Genomic DNA, 22,445 nt, shown 5'->3' on the forward strand with positions numbered 1-22,445 from the left:
CGTACTCGCGCTTCCTTCCATTGGCAGACTCTTACGTCCATTGTCCTTCCGCGGGGGCCCATTGGCCGAGATGCTCCAATGAAGGAAAGCGATTGGAGAAAAGCGGTCGAGTGGTGGAGGCAGCACGCATAGGTCAGTTGAGATGTCACTCTGCAGCGAACTGCGGTGGGAATGGTTGAGAGGCAGGATGAGTGAGCAGCGTTGGGGAAAGACAAGTTTTGATTGGTCGGCTGGGAACGTAAGGCGCGGTACTAGCTGTATGGCACAGTGGGCGGGAGCGTTGTTGAGTATCCGTGTTGGTACTGGATGAAGAGACGGAGGGCGGGTGCTCGGGGTGGCGAGCCGCGTAGGGATTGGTTGGTTGGGGGGGGTGTCTTGCCACACGCGCGGTGCGCCTGAGAGATTTTGGAAAGGTCGTTGGCAGACCCCGTACTGTGCGGGGGCGGTTGGTAGTGACGTTAATGCGGAGGGTCGCTCTCATTGGGCAATACGCAGGGCGGGCGGTCATGATTGGGGAATGGGGCCTTTCAACTAACGCAGCGTTCCTTCTCTGATTGGTGAGTGACAGGGCAGCAGCGATCCGGGCTGCTGAGTGGCGAGCTGAGCTCCGGTCCGTGTTGGGACTGTAGTAGGACCCCTCCCCTTCCCCCCGCAGACATGCTAGGAGCCCCAGGGGCTGCTGGGAGTCACCCAGCTAGGGGGCCATGAGGCTCATGGGAGCTAGGCCAAGGGAAGGCTGCCAGCTGACGGGGGGGGGGGTTAACTCCTCGCACACACCAAGGGCTATGTGCCCAGCAGCAGGGGGGGGCAGGGGCCACACCTTGCAGTCACTGCTGAGCGTGCTCAGGCTCAGTCTCACCCCCTGCACCTGGCAGGGCCTTCGGGGGAGCAGGTTAGGAGCCCGGATAGGTACCATAGTGATAGGACCTGGGGACACTCACAGAAGTCCTTGGCCCCCCTGGCTGCAGTTAGGGGCATGGGAGTAACTGAGCAGTAGCCTGGGGCTGATCTAGTGCACTCTTCTCTTTTCTGGCTCCCCGCTCAGCAGCTATTTCTCCTTTTCCACAAAAGCCCTCTGTCTCCAGCCACTCCCTGCTCTGGGGCTGCTTTTCACTTGCAAGGAGAGCATAGCCCCAGCCCCAAAACAAACATCAGTTCTCTATTTTCCTTCTCCCTGTCCAGCTCCCAATGATATTGGGTAGCACTCTGTGAGAATTGCAGAGGGGGTGGAGGGGCATAGAAGGCAGAAGGAGGTTTCAGGCAGGACTGAAGACCAGTCCTTAACAATTGGGGTAACAGTATTAAAGATTAGGGAGGACAGCTAGAACAGCATTGGAGCTGAACAGCCAAAGAGGCCCCAGTGGCTCTCCCCTCTTCAGTGATTCACCCAATTAACACCAAGCAAACAAAAGACAGGTTTAATATCTCTTTATCTTTTAAATAGCATATTTTTTCAAGTTTGGTTTCTTTTACCCATAAATTCCAGCTTTCAGTTAAAAACCACAGAGAAATTAGCAAAACAGAAAGGAAAGCTTCCACTGCCTGAGTTACTAGAGCCGTCGGCCCCAGGATCCTGGTCTCTGTCACACTGGCATTTGGGGTTGGCACTGGTTTCCAAGGTAGCAAAAGAACAAAACATCCCAGCAGCCAGCCAATGCAACATACTGCCTGCCAGTATGAAGCACTCTGCTTCACTCCAAAGCAGTCATCTGACCACCCATCTTTTCACACTCAAAATACCAGTCATGCCAGCCATGCACCCAGCCCCTCCATAGCAGACACACTCAAACCTCTCTTACACCAATCAGCCACCCACTCTACCAAGCAATTGGCCTGTTCAGTAATCAAGTCCCTTACCTAGCTACTGTACCTGCCCCATCAACCAAACACATATTTCCTCCCATTCAACCCAAGCACTGCCCCAGCCACTTCTAAACAAACTCTGCTGTCCAAATGGACTCATCTCATCCTAACAACCACCACACCCAACCAACAAGCACTCAAGCTCTCTGCAACCAAGCCACCAGCCAGCTGCTCAAACCAGCCAATCTGGACGCCCAGCTAGCCATCCCACTCATCCCCCATCAGAACCCATCCAGCCAAGCAATCGGCACAACCATTACCAAAATAGTCAAACAGCTATCCCAGCCACTGATTAAATTCAATAGGTTTGTCCCACCTCAAGCATTGCTCGTTGCTCACACCTTGAATGACAAGATGCAGAATTGCTTTCCCACTCCTTTTGCAGCTGAAGGCGTGTGCCAGATTTCTGGACCTTAAGTGCTACATAGGGAACACAATGCATCCACTAGAAAACCGATTGTCTTCATGTTGAAGCTGGAGGAGGAGGACACTCACACCCTGTGTCTCCAGAAGACATCTTCTTAGGGTTAAGAACGGGGAGGGAGGGGGAAGCATTCAACAGGCACAGGTATCAGTCAAGACAGACTGCAGAGGTGTCTTTGGACTGGGTAGTCAATTATTGCAGACGTAAGGGTCTCAGGAGATGCTGGCCCTAAAAGGGGAGAGGGAATCTCTCCATACACTCCTGAAAAGCAGGGGTATCTCAGGAAGACTTTGGACAATAGGACAAGTGGACTGTAGAGTTTATAGAGTAGAACTCATCTGACATGGATTCCCGCAGCAGAAGACAGGCCGCACTCATGGGAATATTTCCCCAAGGCTCCCGCTACCTGTGCGCCTCCACTGAGCTTCTCAGCTGTCAGCGGTTTAAACATCACAGCAGGATTTCCCCCTCCACCCACTCTACATCAGTCTACACGGGATGTTGGAAAGGCAGTTCTGCACGCTCAGTAGCTGCTCTCATGTCCCGTTAGGATGTAGAGGTTGCTGTGAGCCAAGGGATTCTCTGTGGGCGTACTCTCCAGGATGATATCTCTGGGAGGAGAGGTAGAGGCAAGAGCAATGAGTAAACGTGGAGAGACGATGGTCAGAGCATATTTTGAGCAGAACAGGAGGATTGGTAACCCCGACCTGACTTGAGAGGTGCCGCACCCAAGCAAGGAATGCAACTCAGCAAAGCCAGCCCCAGCCATGATTGTACCCCAAACCCAGCCACGTAACCCTGGCCACCATGCAAAACCAGCCTCTCCAACCCAACCATGCAAAATCAACTCTTGGTTCAAGTGCTGGGCACATTTCTCTGACCTCACCATTTATAATATAAACACAGAAGTATTTTACTATATAAACCCCAACCAAACCAAGCATGTGCCATTCCCTGCACATGCTTCTCCCCTGGCAAGATGATGGGAGAACAACCACCACTGCCTAATGTGCTACTGGCTCTGATACTGCAGTGAAAAGCACAGTATAAGACTATATATAGAATAGAATAACTTCATCCCAGCCATGCAAACCCAGCCCCCAATGCAGCACATCCACCACGCAACCTCCAGCTACCCCAGAATGCAGCCCAAACCCTGACACAGCGCCGTGCATCCTCAAAACAGGCCTGCAAATCCACCCAGTCATGTAACGTCCAGCAGGAACAGGGGCACAGGATGGACACAATAGAGAGTCAGGGTGGTGACCGGCTACTGAAATGACCCAGCCCATGCAAGAGGAAGGAAAAGAAGTTCACAACTCCTGGTCTCCCAGTTCCCCGATAATTTTCCCACTGTCCCAGCCTTGCAGCCCCGCAACACTTGATCAGAGGGTGGAGAGAGCAGGTTCCTACCAATGGCACAGCCAGACTGGGGGTAGCCAGCCAGAGCAGGGCAGCCACACCACTTGATCAGAGGGTGGAGAGAGCAGAACAAGAATTCTCTGTTGGTGGTGCACTCCCTGCTGCCACCTGCCCTGACTGCATCCTCGCTTTGGGGCCTCACCTGTTGGCTCCCAGCACCCGGAACACCCTGGATTTATCTGTGATTTCTTGGGTCACCTGTCAAGGAGAAGGGTCAGATCAGCACACAGTTCTCCTGGCCCAGATCCTTGCTGGGTCAGTGCATCTCCATCCCCCTCCCAAACCAGGGTGGTGGGAGAGAAGGGGACAGATCCTATACCACGTAGTCTCCAGCAGGAGCAATGCCAACTCCATGCATCATCTCCAAGTTAATCCCCCCTGCAGAGTCTGATCCCCCTCTTTGGGGAAGATAGGGAAATACATCCACCCAAGCCCTGACCTGCACTCACCTCGTTGCCCTCCAAGCTGCGGCCCTGCATGCCATGTTTCCAGAAGGCCAGTACGCTGTCTTGAAGGCACACTGCAGTGGGAGGGACAGAAAGAAGGGGGTGAGCAGCAAGTGGTATGGACAACCCCCACCTTGGGGAAGCTGGCAGGTGGAGGACACTGCTACCAGGACAGGGAGGAGAATGCTGGAGGAACAGAAGGCTGGACAGCTCCTGAGGTCACCAGGCCAGGCAGGAGTGTGGGCTGGGAGATGGGCAGACCAGTGGCAGCTCTCTCCCCAAGAGACCTCCCTCCACTCACCAATTGTCTCAATGGGGAAGTTGAAGGTCAGTTCTGGGGCCAGGGCTCTCTTGGGGGCCCCACACAGGTTCACCGTCCTTACATAGCCTGCAGCGGAGAAAGAGCGAGGCAGTCGGTACCAGCTGTGGCCAAGGCTGAGCCAATGAGAGGGCCACGCCAGAGGAGGGACTTACGCTCAAAGCAAACGAGGACTGTGTCTCTGTCCATCTGAGTCACGTGGCAGGCCACACTGGAAGTCCCATCTGCAATGACAGCAGGAGAGACACATTGAGACTCTAGGGGAGCTGGTGCCCTCTAGTGGGAAAAGGCCCTATACCCCATTCCCTCCCCTAGGAGCCCACCAATTCCTCCAGAGAGGAAAGGACCTGAATCACATTCCCCACCCTGGGGCCAGATTCAAGTTGTCATCCCCTGGAGGGGAAAGGCTCTGAGTCCCATTCCCTGCCTCCCCTAAGCCAGCCATTCATCCCCCCCCCCACCACCCTGGGGCCCATGTGTGCTGGTACCCCCTAGAGGGGAAAGGCCCCAAGTCCCATTCCCCACTTGGGTGTCTCTTACCTGCAGAGGGCTCAGTGCTGAGGCTGGAGTTGGTGCTGAGCGAGAGGACATTAAACTCCAACTCCTGGCCCGGCTGATCTCGGTCCACAACATGCACACACACCTGGGGGTACTCTTCCGTCTCCACCACAAGCAGCTCAAACAGGCTCAGGGGCATAGGCAGGGCCGCAGGAAAGTGCTGGGGTGAGGGAGGGAAGGCTGAGATCTCAGCAGCAACAGGTTTTCCCATGTGGCGAGCTTCCCTAGGGCAGTGCCATCAGTGAAAAGGACCTGGCAAGTTTCCCCCACCAGAGCAGCATCCAATCTATGGCAAGTGTTGCAAGCGTCCCTCCAGAGCAGTGCCCTAGATTTTAGCTCCATGCAGGCCTACATCAGAGTCAATGAGACTCTTGGGTTCACCAGTGGCTCCAGCACCCTGTTTCCCCCCACACACCCCGGACCTACCTTCAGCAGCATGAACTTCTGCAAGGGCTCGTACCACTGCAACAGCACCAGGCTCGAGGGAAGAGCAGCGCACAAGAAGGTGTTGCCGGAATAGGGGTTCCGAACTGAAAGGCAACCAAGGCAGGTGAATAGGTTTCCCCGGAGGGAAAGCAGTAGCTGAGGGGCTCCCCTGTCCCCAGGGAGACAGCAATCCAGCCTACAGGAAGCACACTGGCTGCATGTCAGGATCACACTCACCCACTCGGCACTTGAGGCAGCCCTTGGTATCCGCTATCTTGGACGAGAGCGCAAACTTCCTGCAGGGAGGAGGAACAGAATAGAAGGAAGGAATGAGCTGCCACCGGAGGACAAAAAGGGGCAGGATGAGGCGCTGAGTGGAGAGGGGATTCTACAGCCAGGCATGATGCAAACCCACCCACAATTACCCTGAGGGGAGAACTGTCAGCCAGTTAACCCATGGAACTCTCCAGTACAAGATAGTGGAACTGGAGGAGGGTTGAAGGAAGGTTGGGGGAGTTTTCAGAGAGAAGAGCACGGCTGCTGCTAGGATTGTGAGACGTATCCATGCACCCATCATGGTAAGACTGGCGGTTATTCTGCACTCTTAGGAACACAAGAGCCACCACACTGGATCAGACAGTGGCCCTCTAGCCTACTATCCTGTCCCTGACAATGGCTTCAGAGGAAGCCCCACATCAGGCCAATTGGGGTAATCTGTCCTCACGAAGGTATCATCCTAATCCCTAACAGGGATCTTCTTAAACCTTCAAACAGAAGGGTTTAGCTCCCTTCCAAATTTGTTACCATGAGCTAGTCTAAATCTGGTTGTTCTCATTCTCCACTGAGCACCCAGTCCCTTTAAAAAACTCACTACACTCTTTGCCTCAGCGCCAGCCAGTGGCAGAGTGTACCACAGGCTAATCGTACACTGCACGAAGGTTAGGTTTCAGAGCTTGACTACAGCCGGGGGGTCAGGAAGGAGCTTCCCCACCCAAAGTAGCATTGGAAAATGAAGCATCCGGCAGATGCTGCAAATGAAGACAGGAGACCAGGGTAAACAGGCCCATTGGTCTGGTTCAGGATGGCAAACATGAGATGTGGGATACTGGCCTGGATGGACCCAGGGTGGCAGTGGGGAAGAGGGGCCCATTGATCTAATCCAAGGGGATACTGGGCTCTAAGGAACATGAGGGGATCTCAGCCTGAAGTGGCCAGTTACAGGGCCACGAGGACACCTGGCCCCATCTGGGGGTTGACCATCACTCCCTCCTGGCTCGGTGGAGTTTCAGATGCGGAGCCAAGCACAGCACCTGGGGATGATGCGCTCAGTCAGCCGGTTGGTGGCAATGGAGAGGGGGACCTGCCGCTTCTGCAGCTGCCTCCGCTGCTCAAAGAGGCCCACGAGGTTGTGAGAGGAGATCTGGGAGGATTTCCCTGCAGAGAGAGAGCTGCATTAGATACTGGGATGGTGGATCCTAATGTGCTATCCTCAGGGAACTGCACCTAGCTCTGCTGGTGCCCCTCACCCCCACCCACAGCCCCGGCCATCCCAGCCCAGGTTTCACACCCATCCCTGCCGGTGCCCCCGCAGCCACAGCCCCGGCCATCCCAGCCTGGGTTCCACAGCCAGCCCTGCTGGTGCCCCTCACCCCCACCCATAGCCCCAGCCATCCACGCCTGGGTTCCACACCAAGCCCAGACGGTGCCGCTCACCCCCACCCACAGCCCCAGCCATCCCCACCTGGGCTCCACACCCAGCTCTGCCAGTGCCCCTCAGCCCCACCCACAGCCCCAGGACATCCCAGGCTTCAGATCCAGCCCTGCTGGTGCCCCTCAGTCCTGACCTGCAGTCCCCTGCCATCCCACCCTGGGTTGCCTCAGCTCCTCCAACCCTGGGTGATGCCCCTTGATAACTTGTATGACATTCTGTGTACCTCACAGTAGCTGTAGCCAAAGGAATGTACAGTTTCCAGACTGGGAGGAAGCCCAGATTTGGTGCCTCCCCTACTCACTCACCTGCTAAGGAGAGCAGCACATTGTTCATACAGTACAGCCAGGAACACCTGTGGGGCAGGAGCTGGGGGACACAGACAGACCCCTCACCGGTTAGCTCTTCAGTCAACTTAATCAGGAAACTCCACACAGTGCTGCCATTATCTCTGCCCATATTACCCATTGTTTAGTTAGTTCATTACTCACTGCTCCCCACATCACCCCCTGCTGGTAGAGGCCAGGGCTGGAATAGCCAGGCACTCCCCCCCACAGCCAGAGCTCTTGCCCTGCTCCCTACAGTGCCCCCTGCTGGGAGAGGCCAGGAGCTCCCACAGCATTAAGCTATACCCCTATCTCCAGGCATCTCACCTTCTCCATGGTGTCCTCATGGAGTTCATGCAGGTTGAGTGTGTAAATCCCCTCCTCAGCCCCTACCACCAGGTACTGATCTGAAACAAGGCCAGCCAGAGTTAGGTTGGGGGGGTGGGGGGCAGATTCCCAGCACCCACTTAGAAGCCAGCAGTGTGCCTGCTCCCCTCCTACCCACATGCCCCTCTTCAGCCCAATGGCTGGGAGCTCAGAGCTGGTACCCAGGGACTGGAGGGGGCGGAAATCAAGTCCCCAGATCAGCTCAGCTATGACAAAGGCTGGAGGGTGCAGCAAGGGTGGTGGGGAAACAGGAGGGCATAGGGTGAAACTGAACCAGTGCATCGGTGAATTGAATGTGGGAGGAGAATCAGCATCCTGCCCCCAGCCCCGGATGGAGCAGCCAGTGGGAGATGGGGTTAATACAGACATTGTGGGAGGCAGAGAGCTGCGTCGGAGGCACTCGAGGCGGCAGGGGGCCCTACCTCGGGTCTCCGGGTGAATCCACGTCACAGCTGAGTTGATCTTTAGAGGGCAGCCATTAAAGACTTTGGAAAAGCAAGCACCCATCTGCGAAGGAGAGACCAGGGAAGACGCTGGGCCTGAGTAGCAGGGAGCTCCCCCTATAGCCAGCACTCCCGCCCCGCTCCCTACAGCACACCCTGCTGGGAGAGACCAGGCCTGATTAGCCAAGAGCAACCCCAACAGGCAGCGCTCCCACCCTGCTGTCTATAGCACTCCCTGCACGGAGATGCTGAGGAATGGCACTTACATGGACCTTGGGGGTGGGGGGCAACCCATGGCAGCTGGATCTCTGAAAGAGAGAGAAAGCCAATCAACACCAGACACCACCAAAAGAAGGATGCCGAGCTGGCCACCCCAGATGAGAGACAACAAGAGCACTGGGATACCAGCCAACACCCAGACATCAAGTTGGAACCCAGGAGTACTAATTCCCAGCCCCCTGATCTAACCATTAGACCCCACTCCCCTCCCAGAGCAAGTGATAGAACCCAGGAGTCTTGCTGCATTGTTGCCTACACACCATGACCGCCAGGCCATCCCATAATCTCTTATCCCATGTTTCTACCCAGGCCTGCTCCCCGAGTGGTTCGCACCTACCTCTGTCTCCTCCCTCCTCTTCATGGTGGCCCATTCGATGGAGAGCAGGGAGGCTCCAGGCTCCAGGGAGCCAGTGTGCCGGGGGGGTGGGACGTCACCTGACTCTGGGCTGCCTGGAAGTGGGGAACACACACAGCACCCGCTTATCAGAGACAGCTCTGCCCTGGCAGCCTCCTTCCTAGGTGGCAACGCCCCGCAGGGCTCCCAGCCCCACTGGAGATCCCTGCTCCTCGCCTGGGTTACACTGTGGTGCTTAAACGGCCCTGTTATCCCCTGCAAATGTCATGGCAGGGGCTCCTCTGGGCACCTCCACAGAGTGTCACACACACACTGGCCCCATCTTCCAGTCCCCTATCACACTGCCCCCCGATCTAGGGTCATCGTGTGAGGGAAGCAGAGTACCCAGTAGCCTGTTCAGCCCCCGGCCTCTCTGCCAGTAAGGAGGTCAGTGTGATGGGAGGCCCCATCCTGTTAGGGACCAATGGGCTAAGATCCAGCCAACTTGTCTCACAGGTGGGAACAACTTTCATTCACTAAGGACCTGGGGCCTGAATGCAGCCGGTGCCCCCTAGAGAGGAAAGTTCCTGTGTCTCACTCCCAACCCAAGAGCCAGACAGTCCCCCACCCTGGAGCTGGCACGCCCTGGAGGCAAAGGTTCCGTATCCCATTCCTTGCCCCTCTAAGCCAGCCAATCCCTCCATCCTCTGTCAAACCCCAGTACCTGCTGGGGTCTGTCTCCTCATGGTCTCTGAGCCACCCCCAGTCTCCATGCCCCCCAGCTCCCAATTCATTAGGTCCCATAGCGATGCTCTCTTGATTGTTCCCGTCTCATTCTCAGGGACGCAGTTAGGGCCCACAGGCTGATCCTCTGGGGTGGGGACCTGGGCAGAGAGAGAGTCACAGAATGGGAGGGGACTTGTGCCAGGGCAGGCAGCTGCCCGGGGAGGTGTGTGTAGAAGAACTTACCTGTCCAGATGCTGGGCGGATGGTCAAACTCCTGTAAGGGAAAGACAGACAGAAGTGGGGGCCCTGGGGTGGAGGAACTCCCTGCTGTGGGGAGTCTCCAAGGGGACATCAGGGGTCTCTGACATTCATCCCTGCCATGGTCCAGACCCGGGATTGAAGAGGGGGAGATACAAAGCAGCTGCAAAGTGCAGGGTCAGCAGAGTTCACACCCTGCCCCTACCCCCCAAAACAGCCCACGTGTCAATCCCCACCACACACACATCAGGCGTATCTCTGTAAGGGGGAGTGGCAAGGATGCTTGTGAAACTCACTGTGTGGGGGCAGGGACTCTGCATTACTGCCCCCTCCACTGAAATGACCTGATCTCTACAGGTTGGTGGGAGGTGAAGGGACCCCCCCCACACATACACACACCTTGCCTGCCCCAACCACTCTAACCCCCCCCGGAGTCTCAGCTTTACCTTTCCTCCAACGCCTCCTCCACAGACTGCAGGAGACTCCTAAAGACAACGAGAGGGAGTAGGGATGCGGGCCACACATTACCTGCTCCCCAACCCACTAGACCCCACTCCCCGCCCAGTGCTGGGATGGAACCCAGGAATCCAGACTCCCAGCCTCCCCTGCTGCAACCCACTAGAGCCCAGTGCTCAACACTGGAAGCCCAGGATTACAGCCACCCCCATCCTTAGAGCTGACTAAATTGCCTATCTACCCGCACTTGGAGCCATCAACCCCCCTGCTCCCAGATTATCCAGTAGGCAGTGCTGCTCAGTTCCCCGTACCCCTCCCCATGATGCGACACTTCCAAGCAGGATGGGGGAGGCTGAACTTTGAACCCAAGACTCCTTCGGGCCGGCCTCCCCGCCCCTCCCCGGACTGATACTTACTCTTCAGCGCCTAGCAACGTCCAATCATCCTCCTCTTCCCTCTGTGGAAGGAGAAGACTTGTAACCCATATGGAGTTACCTGCTCCCCACAGTGCCCACGGCTAGCCAAGGCTGGGGATGGAGTAGCTGGGAGCTCCCTATGCAGCCAGCTCCTGCCGCGCTTCCTACAGCACCCCCTGCTGGAAGAGGCCAGGGCTGGAATAGCCAGGAGCTCCCCCCACAGCCATCTCCTGCCCTGCTCCCTACAGCACCCCCTGCTGGGAGAGGCCAGGGCTGGAGTAGCTGGGAGCTCCCCCCACAGCTAATGCTCTCTCCCCGCTCCCCACAGCACCCCCTGCTGGGAGAGGCAAAGAATTAATGGGTTTCCACTCACCAAACCACAATATGGTTCTGTTTCTTTTCTCAGTGGGGGCCCAAATTTAACGTGATTAACTGAAAATCAAATGATACAAATTGGCTCATCTGCTGACTGAGACACACTCCATTCTCCCCCTGGGCTCCAGAGCAGCTAGGACTAACGGGAGGCATCGGCTGTAATTTAGGGGTGAGGCAAACAGCCCTGCTGCTAACCACTCCTGCTTTTTGAAGATCCTGTGAACCCAGGCATCCGGGCCAAATCCCAGCTCTGGGAGATTCCATTATTTTTGCCCAGCCTTCCCAGTTGGATTCAGGATTCATCTTCTCTTCCCTAAGCTGTTCTGTAGCCTTGCTGTGTGACTGTTCAACTGCCCCCACACCTCACCCCAGAGGCAGCTGCATCTCAGCGCCATGCAATGGATCCCTGAATAAACAGCATGCGGGGGTGAGTGGTGACTGTGCTAGGGTGCCTGGATCTGGGTACACCAGCTGGGGATGACTTACACTGGATTTCGGAGAGAGTCCGTTCTGCCTGGCCATGTGCCCCACGGGAGTGGATTTTGTCTGGAAAGATGTCGTAAGCCTTATAGGAAATAGTGCAGGGGAAGAAAGGGGGCAAGGAGATTTGGGGGGCACACAGACAGGATGGGGGAGGGGGCAGGGAGATGGGGAACAGTTACTGATAGTCCTTTTCAAGTCCCCAACTCTCCCACTTCACCCCTGGCCCCTCTTCCCAGCCAGTTCACAGAACTGGGCCCAGCTGGTTTCGTGGTGTGGGGCTGGATTGTAATGGTGGAGGGGGCTGATCGGGGTAAGTGCCAGCTCGGCAGCCCCCAGGGACTGAACAAACCCAGTCCTATGCATCCCCAGAGCGGGGCAGCATCACTGGGAGCAGCATGGTGCACAGGGCTGCCCGGTCGCTGGTCAAATTCCACCTCAGGACAGGGCCATTTCTAGCAACTCCCTCCTTCCCCCCCCCCCCCCGCCATTATCTTGGGCAACAGGCTTCAGTTTCATGGCTGGGGAGCTGGGCACTGGGACAGGGGAGTCATCGGAGCCAGGCTGCCCCCACCACTGGCTGGTTGTCATGGTAACCGGCTCTAGTGACCAAGCTGAGCCAGCTGTGGGGTGGTGGGTCAGTGCCCAGGGAGGCTGCAAGGGGCAGGGGCAGGGGCATAATGGGCAGGCCTGGAGTCTCCCCCAGGGCAGGTACCTCAAAGTCTCCGTCGTCCAGGGAAGGGGCAGCCAGGTCAGGGCTGTTAACCTTGTCGAGTAGCTCAGTGGCCAGGATGCGGGCAAGGGGCTGGCTGGTGAATGGGTGCTGGGGGGACAGGGGTCATGGTGCTGAAACTGGGAGACAAATGGTCCCCCCAGACAGCCCCCTGTTGTCCAATGCAGCATGCCCCATTTCCCCACCCCCAAACCCTCCCCAGAGACACACCACATCCCAACCCCCGCCACACACACTGCCCCCAGTTCTCCCACGCCCCATGCCCTGACCTCTCTCCCCCGACACTTCACAGCCTGCCCCCCACTCCAGTACAGTCCCCCCTATAGCCCCCAGCTTCTCCCACACCACCCCCAATGCTTCCCACACTCCTCACTCCAATTACCCCCCTGCTCAGCCACCACCCCTTTCCGCCGGTTCACCTGTAACAGTTTTTCCGCTGTGGGTCTCTTTTTGGGGTTCTTGGTCAGGGCCAGTTTGAGGAAATGGTGGAATTCTGGGGACCTGGGTGGGGGGCGCAAAGGGGGAATCAGCAAATCCCCCTAGGTCCCTCTGGAGACCCCCTAGCCCTGCCAAGCCCCCCAAATTCTCTGTCACTTTTAAAACAGAATCCTCACCCTCCAACCCCAGCATTCCTGCCCCACTCCCTATAGCACCCCCCTGCAGAGAGAGGCCGTGGCTGGAGTAACTCCCCCGCCCAGCCAGCTCCTGCCCTGCTCCCTGCAGCAACACTCACCAATGAGCTTTATCTTTCAGTTTCGGGGGTTGGAAGCTGCTCTTGGACATGAGCATCAGGGCCCTGCAGAGAGAGAGATCAGGGGGCAGGAGAACCAGACAGACAGAACCAGAACATGAAGGGTTGCGAGGGAGACAGACAGAGCCGGGAGGGGGGAGATCTCCTGTGGGGAGAGGAGAGACCTGCTGGACCCATGCCAAGGGGGTGCTCCACTCTTTGCCCTCTTACCTCATGGGATGAAGGTCGAAGAGCGGGGGCTGCAGCTCGGCCAGCTCAATGGCCGTGATGCCAATGGCCCAGATGTCACACAGCTGGTTGTAGCCGCCCTTCTTCTCCACTGCAGCCACCTCAGGGGCCATCCTAGATAAGGGAGGGTCCACAGATCAATCAGACAACACCAGGCCATACAAATGGGACACTAGCATCCAGCTATACTCATGAACTTCCCACCCCTCAAGGGGACCCAGGCATCCAGCTATACCCATGACATCCCCCGCCCACACACACCTGCCAAGCCATCCTTGAGACCCAGGTATCAGACTCAGCTCACCAGCTGCCCCATCAGAAGCCATTCCCTGCCTCCCAGCCCAATTCCCCAGCTGCTGGGCACTCCAAAGCACCCCCATGTCCCCCAGGCGCCACACCCTCCTCCATCCCCCCCTCCAAACACCAAGATGCTGCCTCCCCGCACCCCATCAAACCCCTCCTCCAGAGACACCCCAGACTCCAAGACAGCCCCAGATGGGGTGTCCCGACGGTGAGATAGGCTGAAGTGGCCAGTTCACTCCACTGCCCCCACCAGGTTCCCCTGGCGGATAGTGGGGCGAGGGTGGGGGTGTGAGGTACCAGTAGGGGGTCCCAATGAAGGACTTCCGCTTCGCCACTGATGCTGTCAGCTCAGCTGAGACTCCGAAATCCGCTGCAAGACAGGAGGTGGGGGAGGGGAACAGGAACCCTCGTTAAGAGGCACTCTGGGGAAGGGACCTCATATGCATATTGTGGGTCTGTACAGCACCTGGCACAAGGGTCATTAGTCACCACCAAGGATAGCAGACAGGTGGGCACACACAGCTTCACTGGTGCCCCTCAGTTCTGACTCTCAGTTTCCTACTATCCCAGTCCTGGGCTCTCCCCACCCCCCATTGGAGCCCCCCAGTCCTAACCCACAGCCACTCGCTATCCTAGCCCTGGACTTCCTCCCCGACTCCCAACTCTGCCAGTGCCCCTCTGTCCTGACACACACCCCCTCCGGTGTCCCAGCCCTGGGCTCCCCCCACCCACACAGGGATCCAAGGTTTCTATGGGGAAGGAGGAAGAGCAGGTAACTCACCCAGTTTCACATCTCCAAAGAGGGTGAGTAGGATATTGGCTCCCTGCACCAGAAAAGGGAAAGTGTCAGTGGGGGAAGAACCACTGTTCCACTGGAGCGACCTCCCCTGCTAAAGCAGCCTGCTCTGGAGATGAACCCAAGGGGCTGGTGAAGGAGGGAGGGGAACGTCACTCTGATCTTTCCCCTCCTCAAGGCCAGTGGGATTCTTCCACTACCCTTGTTAACCCTGGGAACAACATGCTGCAGCATGTTACCACAGTGAAGGGCCAAGTCAGCTGCCTGGGTCCTGTTGGTGTTAACTTGGGAAAAGGGGATTAATAATCAAAAGTGATCCCAAGCATAGGCTCATGGGTCTCATCTAGGGGGGTAGGATAGGATCTGGGGCTGGATGGGCCCATGGGTCTGATCTGGGGGGGGATAAGGGGGGATCTGGGGCTGGATGGGCCCCTGGGTCTGATCCGGGGTGTGGGGGGCGAGATCTGGGGCTGGATGGGGCCCTGGGTCTGATCCAGGGGAGTAGCAGGGGATTTGGGCCTGGATGGGCCCAGGGGTCTCACCTTTATGTCCCGGTGCATCTTGCCTTTGGCGTGTAGGTGGCTCAGGCCCTGGAGGGGGAGGAATGACCTTCTGAGTGTCCCCCCATCCATGCACGTTGCCACACGCCCCCCAAGACTGACCTCCCAGACCCTGGGGAGGATACTGGTCCACGCAGGGAGGAGGCGTCAGCCACCTGTGCCCCCCATCCATGGTGACGAGGCTAGTGGCTGTGCTGCAACTCACACATCTCTTCCTGCCGCCAGGGACAGAGGAAGCTGCAGGGCAATTGACGGGAAACAAGGACTTCCTGCCTGGCCCAGGCCCCCGTCAGACACAGCCCCAGGCAGAGAACCCAGGTGTCTGGACTCCCAGCTCACCTCCCCACCACCCTCAAACCCCACTCCCCTCCCAGAGCTGGGGACAGAGCCCAGGTGTCCATCAGGCACTCATCCCCAATCTCACGTGCCCCCAAATGGGGGATGCCCAGCAGAGGCTTTGAAGCCTCCAATCTAACCCCTGGCTCCCTGTTTACTCACCTGCAGCGTTTCTCTGCACACGTAGGCAATCTGCTTCTCAGAGAGGGGGCCTGTGGCTGGAAAAGACGTACAGACGTGGACAGATACACACCTGGGGGGGTCACTATTCTCCTGCCACAATCCAACCAGTCCCCAAATACACCCCCCACAACCCCTTCCAATACCCAGCTACAAACATCCCAATTACTCCACCCCCACACAATCCAACACATCAGGCTTCTGCCTCAGCACCTTCCCCATGTTAACACTGCCCCCACTTCCTCCCATCCACCCCCCTGCCTGCCCCCCATTTCCCATCTACCCCCCTGCCCCTCACTTCCTCCTATCCACCCCAACCCCCACAGGACCAGGAACCAGAGGCATTTTGAAAACAGGAAGGGAAACCAACCAGAAAGTGAAACAGATGCCTCTTTTACAACATCCTGATGAGAGGACATTCTGTCCCCCCCCGTGTCAGATTACATGGGAACCAGGACTCCGGCTCTGGGAGCAGAGTGGGACCTTGTGGGTGAGAGCAGTGGGGCTAGGAGTCAGAAGTCCTGGTTTCTGTCCCTGGAAGAGGAGAGGAGAAAAGAACCCAGGAATCCTGACTCCCAGCCACAGCCCTCCCTCCCTGCTTCTAGTTACACCAGGGCAGGGACTCACTGTGGTAGATTTCCTGCAGGGATCCTCCTCCACAAAACTCCATGCAGATCCAGAGACGGTCGTTCCTGAGGGAGCAAGGGAGGAGATGTCAGCACAGCACTGAGATGCAGCCGTCTCTGGGATGGAGCTGTTGACACCAAGTTTTGCACAGGAAGTGAAGCAAAATCATGTAAAAGCTGAGGGTGGTGGTGGGGTTGTTGAATGGAGTTAGCTGAGGTGATCTGTTCCTAGAGCTGCACTGACTGTGCGGGGAAAGCTCCCCACCCAGCTCCCTGCAGCACAGCGCCCCCGGCGTGTCTCACCTGAGATAGCTGCCGAAATACGCCACCACATTGTGGTGCCCACAGTCCCTGAGCGTTGTGATCTCCTGCTGGATGGAGCTGATGTCATCCCCTGGGAATGAGAGGAGTTGTGGGTGTCAGGGAGGGAGTTGGGGGCTGTGGGCATCATCCCAACGGAGCTGTGTCAGGGACATAGCCGGCTCCACAAGAGCTAATCCCTGCAAGTCGGCTGCTGGGCTCCCCATTCACCATGGAAACCCTGCCACAGGAGGCCCAGGCAGCACCAGGAGCTAAACAGGCTAAGGGACAGGCAGGTCTGGGGGTCACAGGTTGTTCCTTATGGACCAAAGATAAGCACTTGGGGGGGAGCACTGGGGGGGGGGGTGATACTGGGGGCAATTTGGGGGTGCACGAGGGTGAGTCTCAGGGCCTATTTGTGGGTAGACCTGGGCAATTTAGGGGTCATTTAGAGACACACTAGGCCAGTGATTCTGGGTGAGCCCTGGGGGTGATATGGAGACCACTGGAGCAGTGATTCTTGGGGGGATGTTTGGATTTTTACCTGGGTCCAGTTTGATGATCTTTATGGCAGCCAGCTCTGCTGTCTGGGTGTCCCGGGCCTAGGAACAGGGAAGGGGCCATCACTTGCAGAGGCCTCAGCATTAGCTGTTTACGCACCTATGGGGGGAGGGGGGGCGGGGGCGGCTCGGGATCCAGCTCTTCCCAGATCAGTGCCCCACACCCTCCTCTGCGCTGCAGGGGGAGGGTTGTCTCCCAGATGCAGCCATCACCCCGCTCCCCAGGCTGGTAACCCCCCATTACCAGCCCAGACCCCCCTCAACACACCTTGCTGTCTGGCAGGCTCAGTTCTCAGAGCCCAGAGCTGCCCCCAGCCTCCTAGTGCAGAAGGATCCCCACTCCCCAAATAGTCTGGGTCTAGATACACTCTGCAAGGAGTTCCCCCAAACCCCATTTCTGAGTCTGAGGCTCAGAAGCTTGGACTCCACTTTGTACCCCTCCCTGAACCCCAGAGTTTGGGATCCCCCCAGCCCAGTTCCCACCTCTCCTCCAACCAACCTGAGGGCCCATCTCTCCCAGCCCAATACCCCACCTCCCCCCTGAGGAGAGGGTACCTCTCCCCGCCCACCTCATCCCCAGATCTGGAGCCTCTGTTGTGTCATCCGTCCCCCACCCACATTCTCCCCCTCCTCCCAATCTCAGGGTCTCTCCCCTGCTCACACTCGTGGTTTCTGACACCAAAACAGCCTTGTTCCGGGTTTCCGGTGCTGATCCCCCCAGTCGCCCCACCCAGTGCTTCCTGCCCCCAACTCCACCCCATCCTGGGGCCTAGTTGCAGATGGTCAGGGGGAGGGAAGAGACAGATACCTCCTCCTCCCAGCTGAGCTCTCCGACACCCAGCCCTGCGGCAGGTAGGGCATGTTGCAAAGTGCCCTTGTGCTGATGCCCAGACAGACAGGATGTGAACTCCCTGTGCCAGCAGTCTAGGGCTGGGGTGGGGGCAGGGGGCTCTGAAGCCCCCTCCCCAGGGCACAGGCATGACAAGGCCAGGTGCCCACCCCAGCCCACAGACACAAGTTAAGCCACGCCACAGCACAGACGCCATCTCCACCCTGACGTTAAGCAACTTCCTTTTCACCCTCCCCATGTCTCTTGCTTGTTCTATCGCTCTGAGCCCTGCACCTGCACAAGGTGTGTGGGGGAGGGAGAGAGGAATTCATGATTTCAGCTTTCTAAAGAGCATTGGAGAGGGAAATGCTCTAACCACTAGACCCCACTCCCCTTCCAGAGCTGGGATAGAACCCAGGCGTTCTGACACCCAGCCCCTGCCCCTAGGGTGACCAGATGAAACGGACAAAATATCAGGACGCATGGGGGAAGCAAAAAAAACCAAAAGACAGCTGGAGCGGAGTTGCCGATGAAAAAAGAAGAAAAAGAAAAAACCGCCAGAGCCAAGTTGCGAAAGCAAAAAAAAAACCAAAAATCTGCCAGAGCGGCCAAAGCCGCAATATCGGGACAAATGGCGGCCCGACTGTGCATAGGTCGGGACGCAGGACAAAGAACTAAAAATCGGGACAGTCCCGATTTTATCGGGATGTCTGGTCACCCTACCTGCGCTAAACCACTAGACCCCACAGGCTCCGAGGGTCAGAGAAAGAACCCAGGTGTCCTGACTCCCAGCAACCCCCCAACCCCCAATCTCAGGGACCGGTAGGGCATAATACACCCCTAAGAACTACCTGTCTATGCCCTGAACAGTCCCCATGACTGAGATCAGGCCAGGCACTGCACAGACAGTGAGCACCAGTTCCTGCCACAAAGAGCTCACGATTTAATTAGACACAGGATGGGAAGGGAAACAGAGGCACCAAGAGAGGAATTGACATGCCCAAGTTAAGTGGCAAAGTCAGGAATAGAACCCAGGAGTCCTGGCTCCCACCCCATCTAACCCAGTGGCTCTCAGCCTTTCCAGCCTGCTATACTCCTTTCAGGAATCTGATGTGTCTTGTGTACCCCAAGTTTCACTTCACCTAAAAACTACTTGCTTATAAAATAAGACCTAAAAATACAAGAGTGTCACAGGACAGTTACTGAGAAACTGCTGACTTTTGCATTTTTACCATATAATTATAAAATAAATCTATTGGAATATAAATATTGTGCTTACATTTCAGTGGCTAGCATATAGAGCAGAATAAACAAGTCATTGTCTGTATGAATTCTGTAGTTTGTACTGACTTTGCTAGTGCTTTTTATGTAGCCTGTTGTAAAACTAGGCAAATATCTAGGTGAGTTGATGTACCCCCTGGAGGAACTTGGCGTACCCGCAGGGGTACACATACCCTTGATTGAGAACCATTGGTCTAACCTGCCAGACACTACCCCCTTCTCAGAGCTGGGGACAGAACCCAGGAGTCCTGGCTCCCAGCCGCATGCACCACAGTGCAGTGAACTCACCAGCGCTTGGCCTCTATGGACCCAGCCTGCACGTCTCTCTCTCAAAGCTCTGCTCCCACCTGGCTCGCAGACCTGGGCGGGGCAGGCATTGTAGGGGGGAGTCTGTGCCCAGGCTGTGTAGGAGGCTGGGCCCTTGTGGTTCTCAAACCAGAGAGCACTAGGGGGCGCAGGCTTCACAGCGACTGTAGGCCCAGCACATTGCCCACCCCAGCTCCTTGCCTCCCTCCAGCCCCACCACAACTCCCTGAGGCCACCCGCCCAGCGCCTCCATCACAGGGACTCCCTGCAACTCCCCCTCTCTCACGCCAGGGGCTCTGTGCCCACCTGTCAGGTACCCCATGCCCCCCCATGTCAGGGGCTCTGTGCCTTTCCTTCTCCCCAGTACCAGGTTCCCCATTCTCAGGGCTCTGTGTCCCCATTTCCTCCATCAAAGAAAACCAATTTCTGAGTCTGAGCATGCAGTGGCTGCCTCTTGGCCCCACTCATTCACTCCTGACCCTGGCAGATCTCAGCCTCGGAGCTACCCTCATGGGCCCAGCTCTGGGGGGACGTGCGGTGTTATGAGTGGCCCAGCAGGCAAGGGACACAGAGCCTGTCTACCCCACGCAACCCCAGCTGCATGACACCTTTGAGTCAGCATAATGGTGGCACAGAAACAGCTGGCAGCACAGGGTTCTGGTGGCCCTACTGCCTGGAAAGGATGAGCATTAGATCCCCCCAAATGGCCTGACATTGGTTCAGATCTGGCCAGCCACAGCCATGGTACCTCGGGTATAGGGGGCAAAGGAAGCCTTGGGAATTAACCCTCATTAGCTGATGCAAATGCCAGCTCATGCTTGGCAATGCTCAGTGGTGGAGCTGGCTTCACAGGCTGCTGAATTGGGGCTATTCCCCAAGTGCAGGCAGAGCTAAGTCTGCACCACCGGCAGAGCCCAGGGTCCCAGCCCCCCACTCCAGCAAATATTACACCCCACTCCCCTCCCAGAGCCTGGGGTAGAACTCAGAAGTCCTGGCTCCCAGCCCCTCTGCTCAAACCCAGGACAGGTCACTCCATGCACTGGAGCTCTCTCGAGGGGGGCCCTCCCTGTCTTAGGAGTTTCCCTTCCATCCCCTCACACCTTCCTGGTCTGGCAATGAAGTGCCAGTTGCAGAGGTCTGAGTTTCTGACAGCGCCCCAGGAACCTCTCACGGGGCTCCCCCACACGTTTCTGCCTGTGCACAACTCCTCACCAGCCCCCCATGCCTGTAACCTCCCAGCACATACACCATGCCCCCCTCAGACCTGAACATCAGCCCCTTCCTCAGAATGCCCTGTGCAGTTCCCCCATCCACCCCCAGGACACTCCCCCACCCCTCACCCAAAAGACAATCCCCACCCACGGCAACCCACAGGAACCCCACTGCAGGTATCTGGGTCATGCCCCCCATGCATCAAGCTGGTCTTGCCAGCCACTGCTGTCCTGCTCTACCAGGACAAAAACCCTGCCAGGCGCCCCCAGCCCCTAGATTTCCCTGTGCACCCACCCCTGCCCTTAGCACAACCCCACACAACCCTGCCCTCCATACACCCCAACTCCCATATATCCCCTAGCTCCCCCTGAATCTCCAACCCCAATTCCCTAGGAGCCCCCAAAATACTCTAAGATCCTTCATCCACCCTAGTCTCCCCTTGAATCCTGGGCTGGCCAGGCCCTCCCCTGAGCACCCCCGCCTGGGCCCTCATTTCCCCCATTCATATACCCCACTGTATCCCAGCTCCTAAACCCCTAGGTTACTCCCCATCCCCAGGCCACATGATTCTCCCTCCAGTATCCCCAGACCCATGGACTCACATACCTCCCAAAGGCCAGGAAATCCCCTAGCTTCCTGCAACCCCCACCCAGCTTCGCTGGCCCCAGTGTCCCCTCTTATTTTCCTGGGCTGCCATGCACCCCACCTCATCTCTCCAGCCTCACATACCTGCTCGTTTGCTCCACGGGACCACTGCTCCAGCTTCCCATGCCCCAGGACCCCCTCTGTGTTCTGCCATGTCCCCCACACACACCCCAGCTCTCCATGCCCCTGGACCCCCTCTGTGCTCTGCCATGCCCCAGTTCCCGCTCAGCCCTTGGCTCCCCGCCATGCCCCAGTTCCCCCTCAGCCCTTGGCTCCCCGCCATGCCCCCCACACGCACCCCAGTTCTCCCTCAGCTCCCCACCATGCCCCCCACACCCCAGCTCCCCAAGACCTCCTGTGCTCTCTGCCATGCCCCTGCCCCCACCCCAAGCTCCCCATGCCCTAGGGTCCCCTCCACACTCCGCCATGCACCTCCACCCCAAGCTCCCCCCTCCCCCGGCCCGTGCGCCCGGCGCCCCCTCACCTTGTAGACATCGCCGTAGGTGCCCGCCCCGATGCGCTGGATCAGCTCATAGCGGAGCCGGGGGTCCAGCAGGGAAACGTCCCGCAAGAGGCTCATGGTCCCTGGGGAGCCGCAGGGCAGCAGGGTACGGCGCGGCCCGGCCGGCCGGGGAACCAGCGGGGAGGGAAGCGGAGCCAGCCCTGCCCCCCTGGGGGCGGGGAGAAGGAAGGGGGTCACACCCCCAAACAGGGGAGGGGACAGGCCCTGCTGATGGGACGGGGGAGGGTCACATCCCTTAAACGGGCAGGGGAGGGAAAATCAGCCTTGCTGGTGGGGAGAGCAGCCAGGGCAAGGGGTTACACGCTGCTCCTGCCGGAGACCCTTCCCCTCCCCCCAAAAACAGGAGCCTGCAAAGAGCACAGCCACCCCCTCCCCTGCTTTAGAGCAGCTTGGGGAGGGGGTCCTAGCAGGTCAAATAGGGCCTGGGAGTCAGGGCTCCTGGGTTCTACCCCAGCTCTGAGAGAGGCGTGGGGGCCTCGTGGGGGGAAAGGCTGGAAGTCTGGACTCCTGGGTTCTGTACCCAACTCCGAGAAGCCCATTTGCACAGGGGTAGATCCAGCACAAGGCCACACACCCGCAATAGTCTTGTGGCTCCACAACCCACCTACACACGGGCAGGAAAATCCATCC

General features: G+C 57.7%; 1 protein-coding gene across 2 annotated transcripts; it reads right to left on the bottom strand.

The window, feature by feature from the left end:
- Positions 1–1,402: 1,402 nt before the first annotated feature.
- Positions 1,403–21,927, bottom strand: MAP4K2 (mitogen-activated protein kinase kinase kinase kinase 2). Of its 2 annotated transcripts, XM_077822275.1 has the most exons (32): positions 21,777–21,927; positions 17,004–17,061; positions 16,463–16,553; positions 16,161–16,225; positions 15,516–15,571; positions 15,000–15,047; positions 14,443–14,485; positions 13,959–14,031; positions 13,341–13,472; positions 13,113–13,175; positions 12,799–12,880; positions 12,362–12,469; positions 11,653–11,731; positions 11,165–11,223; positions 10,792–10,832; positions 10,366–10,404; positions 9,905–9,935; positions 9,660–9,819; positions 8,939–9,051; positions 8,589–8,630; positions 8,302–8,386; positions 7,820–7,899; positions 7,475–7,535; positions 6,769–6,892; positions 5,696–5,754; positions 5,459–5,562; positions 5,015–5,192; positions 4,630–4,698; positions 4,457–4,543; positions 4,159–4,229; positions 3,852–3,907; positions 1,403–2,898 (listed from the first exon to the last, which is right to left on the bottom strand). In XM_077822275.1, the coding sequence occupies exons 1-32, from the start codon at positions 21,870–21,872 to the stop codon at positions 2,811–2,813; spliced, it is 2,541 nt and encodes an 846-aa protein (XP_077678401.1). In that variant the 5' UTR covers positions 21,873–21,927; the 3' UTR covers positions 1,403–2,810. The 2 variants fall into 2 exon arrangements, with proteins under 2 accessions (XP_077678401.1, XP_077678402.1); XM_077822276.1 differs by lacking the exons at positions 16,161–16,225; positions 16,463–16,553; positions 17,004–17,061; positions 21,777–21,927 and adding an exon at positions 15,904–16,107.
- Positions 21,928–22,445: the final 518 nt, after the last annotated feature.

The sequence above is a fragment of the Eretmochelys imbricata genome, chromosome 7, assembly GCF_965152235.1.
Source record: "Eretmochelys imbricata isolate rEreImb1 chromosome 7, rEreImb1.hap1, whole genome shotgun sequence".
In the NCBI taxonomy this organism is placed as follows: Eukaryota; Metazoa; Chordata; order Testudines; family Cheloniidae; genus Eretmochelys; species Eretmochelys imbricata.

What these genes read in the sequence shown, in the direction of transcription:
- MAP4K2 (XM_077822275.1), bottom strand. Translation starts at nt 21,872, where the DNA reads ATGAGCCTCTTGCGGGACGTTTCCCTGCTGGACCCCCGGCTCCGCTAT. An exon ending in CCTACGGCGATGTCTACAAG is followed by an intron (nt 17,062 to 21,776) that starts GTGAGGGGGCGC and finishes CCCTGTTCCTAG; the next exon opens with GCCCGGGACACCCAGACAGC. An exon ending in TTCATTGGGACCCCCTACTG is followed by an intron (nt 13,473 to 13,958) that starts GTACCTCACACC and finishes TCCCTTATCTAG; the next exon opens with GATGGCCCCTGAGGTGGCTG.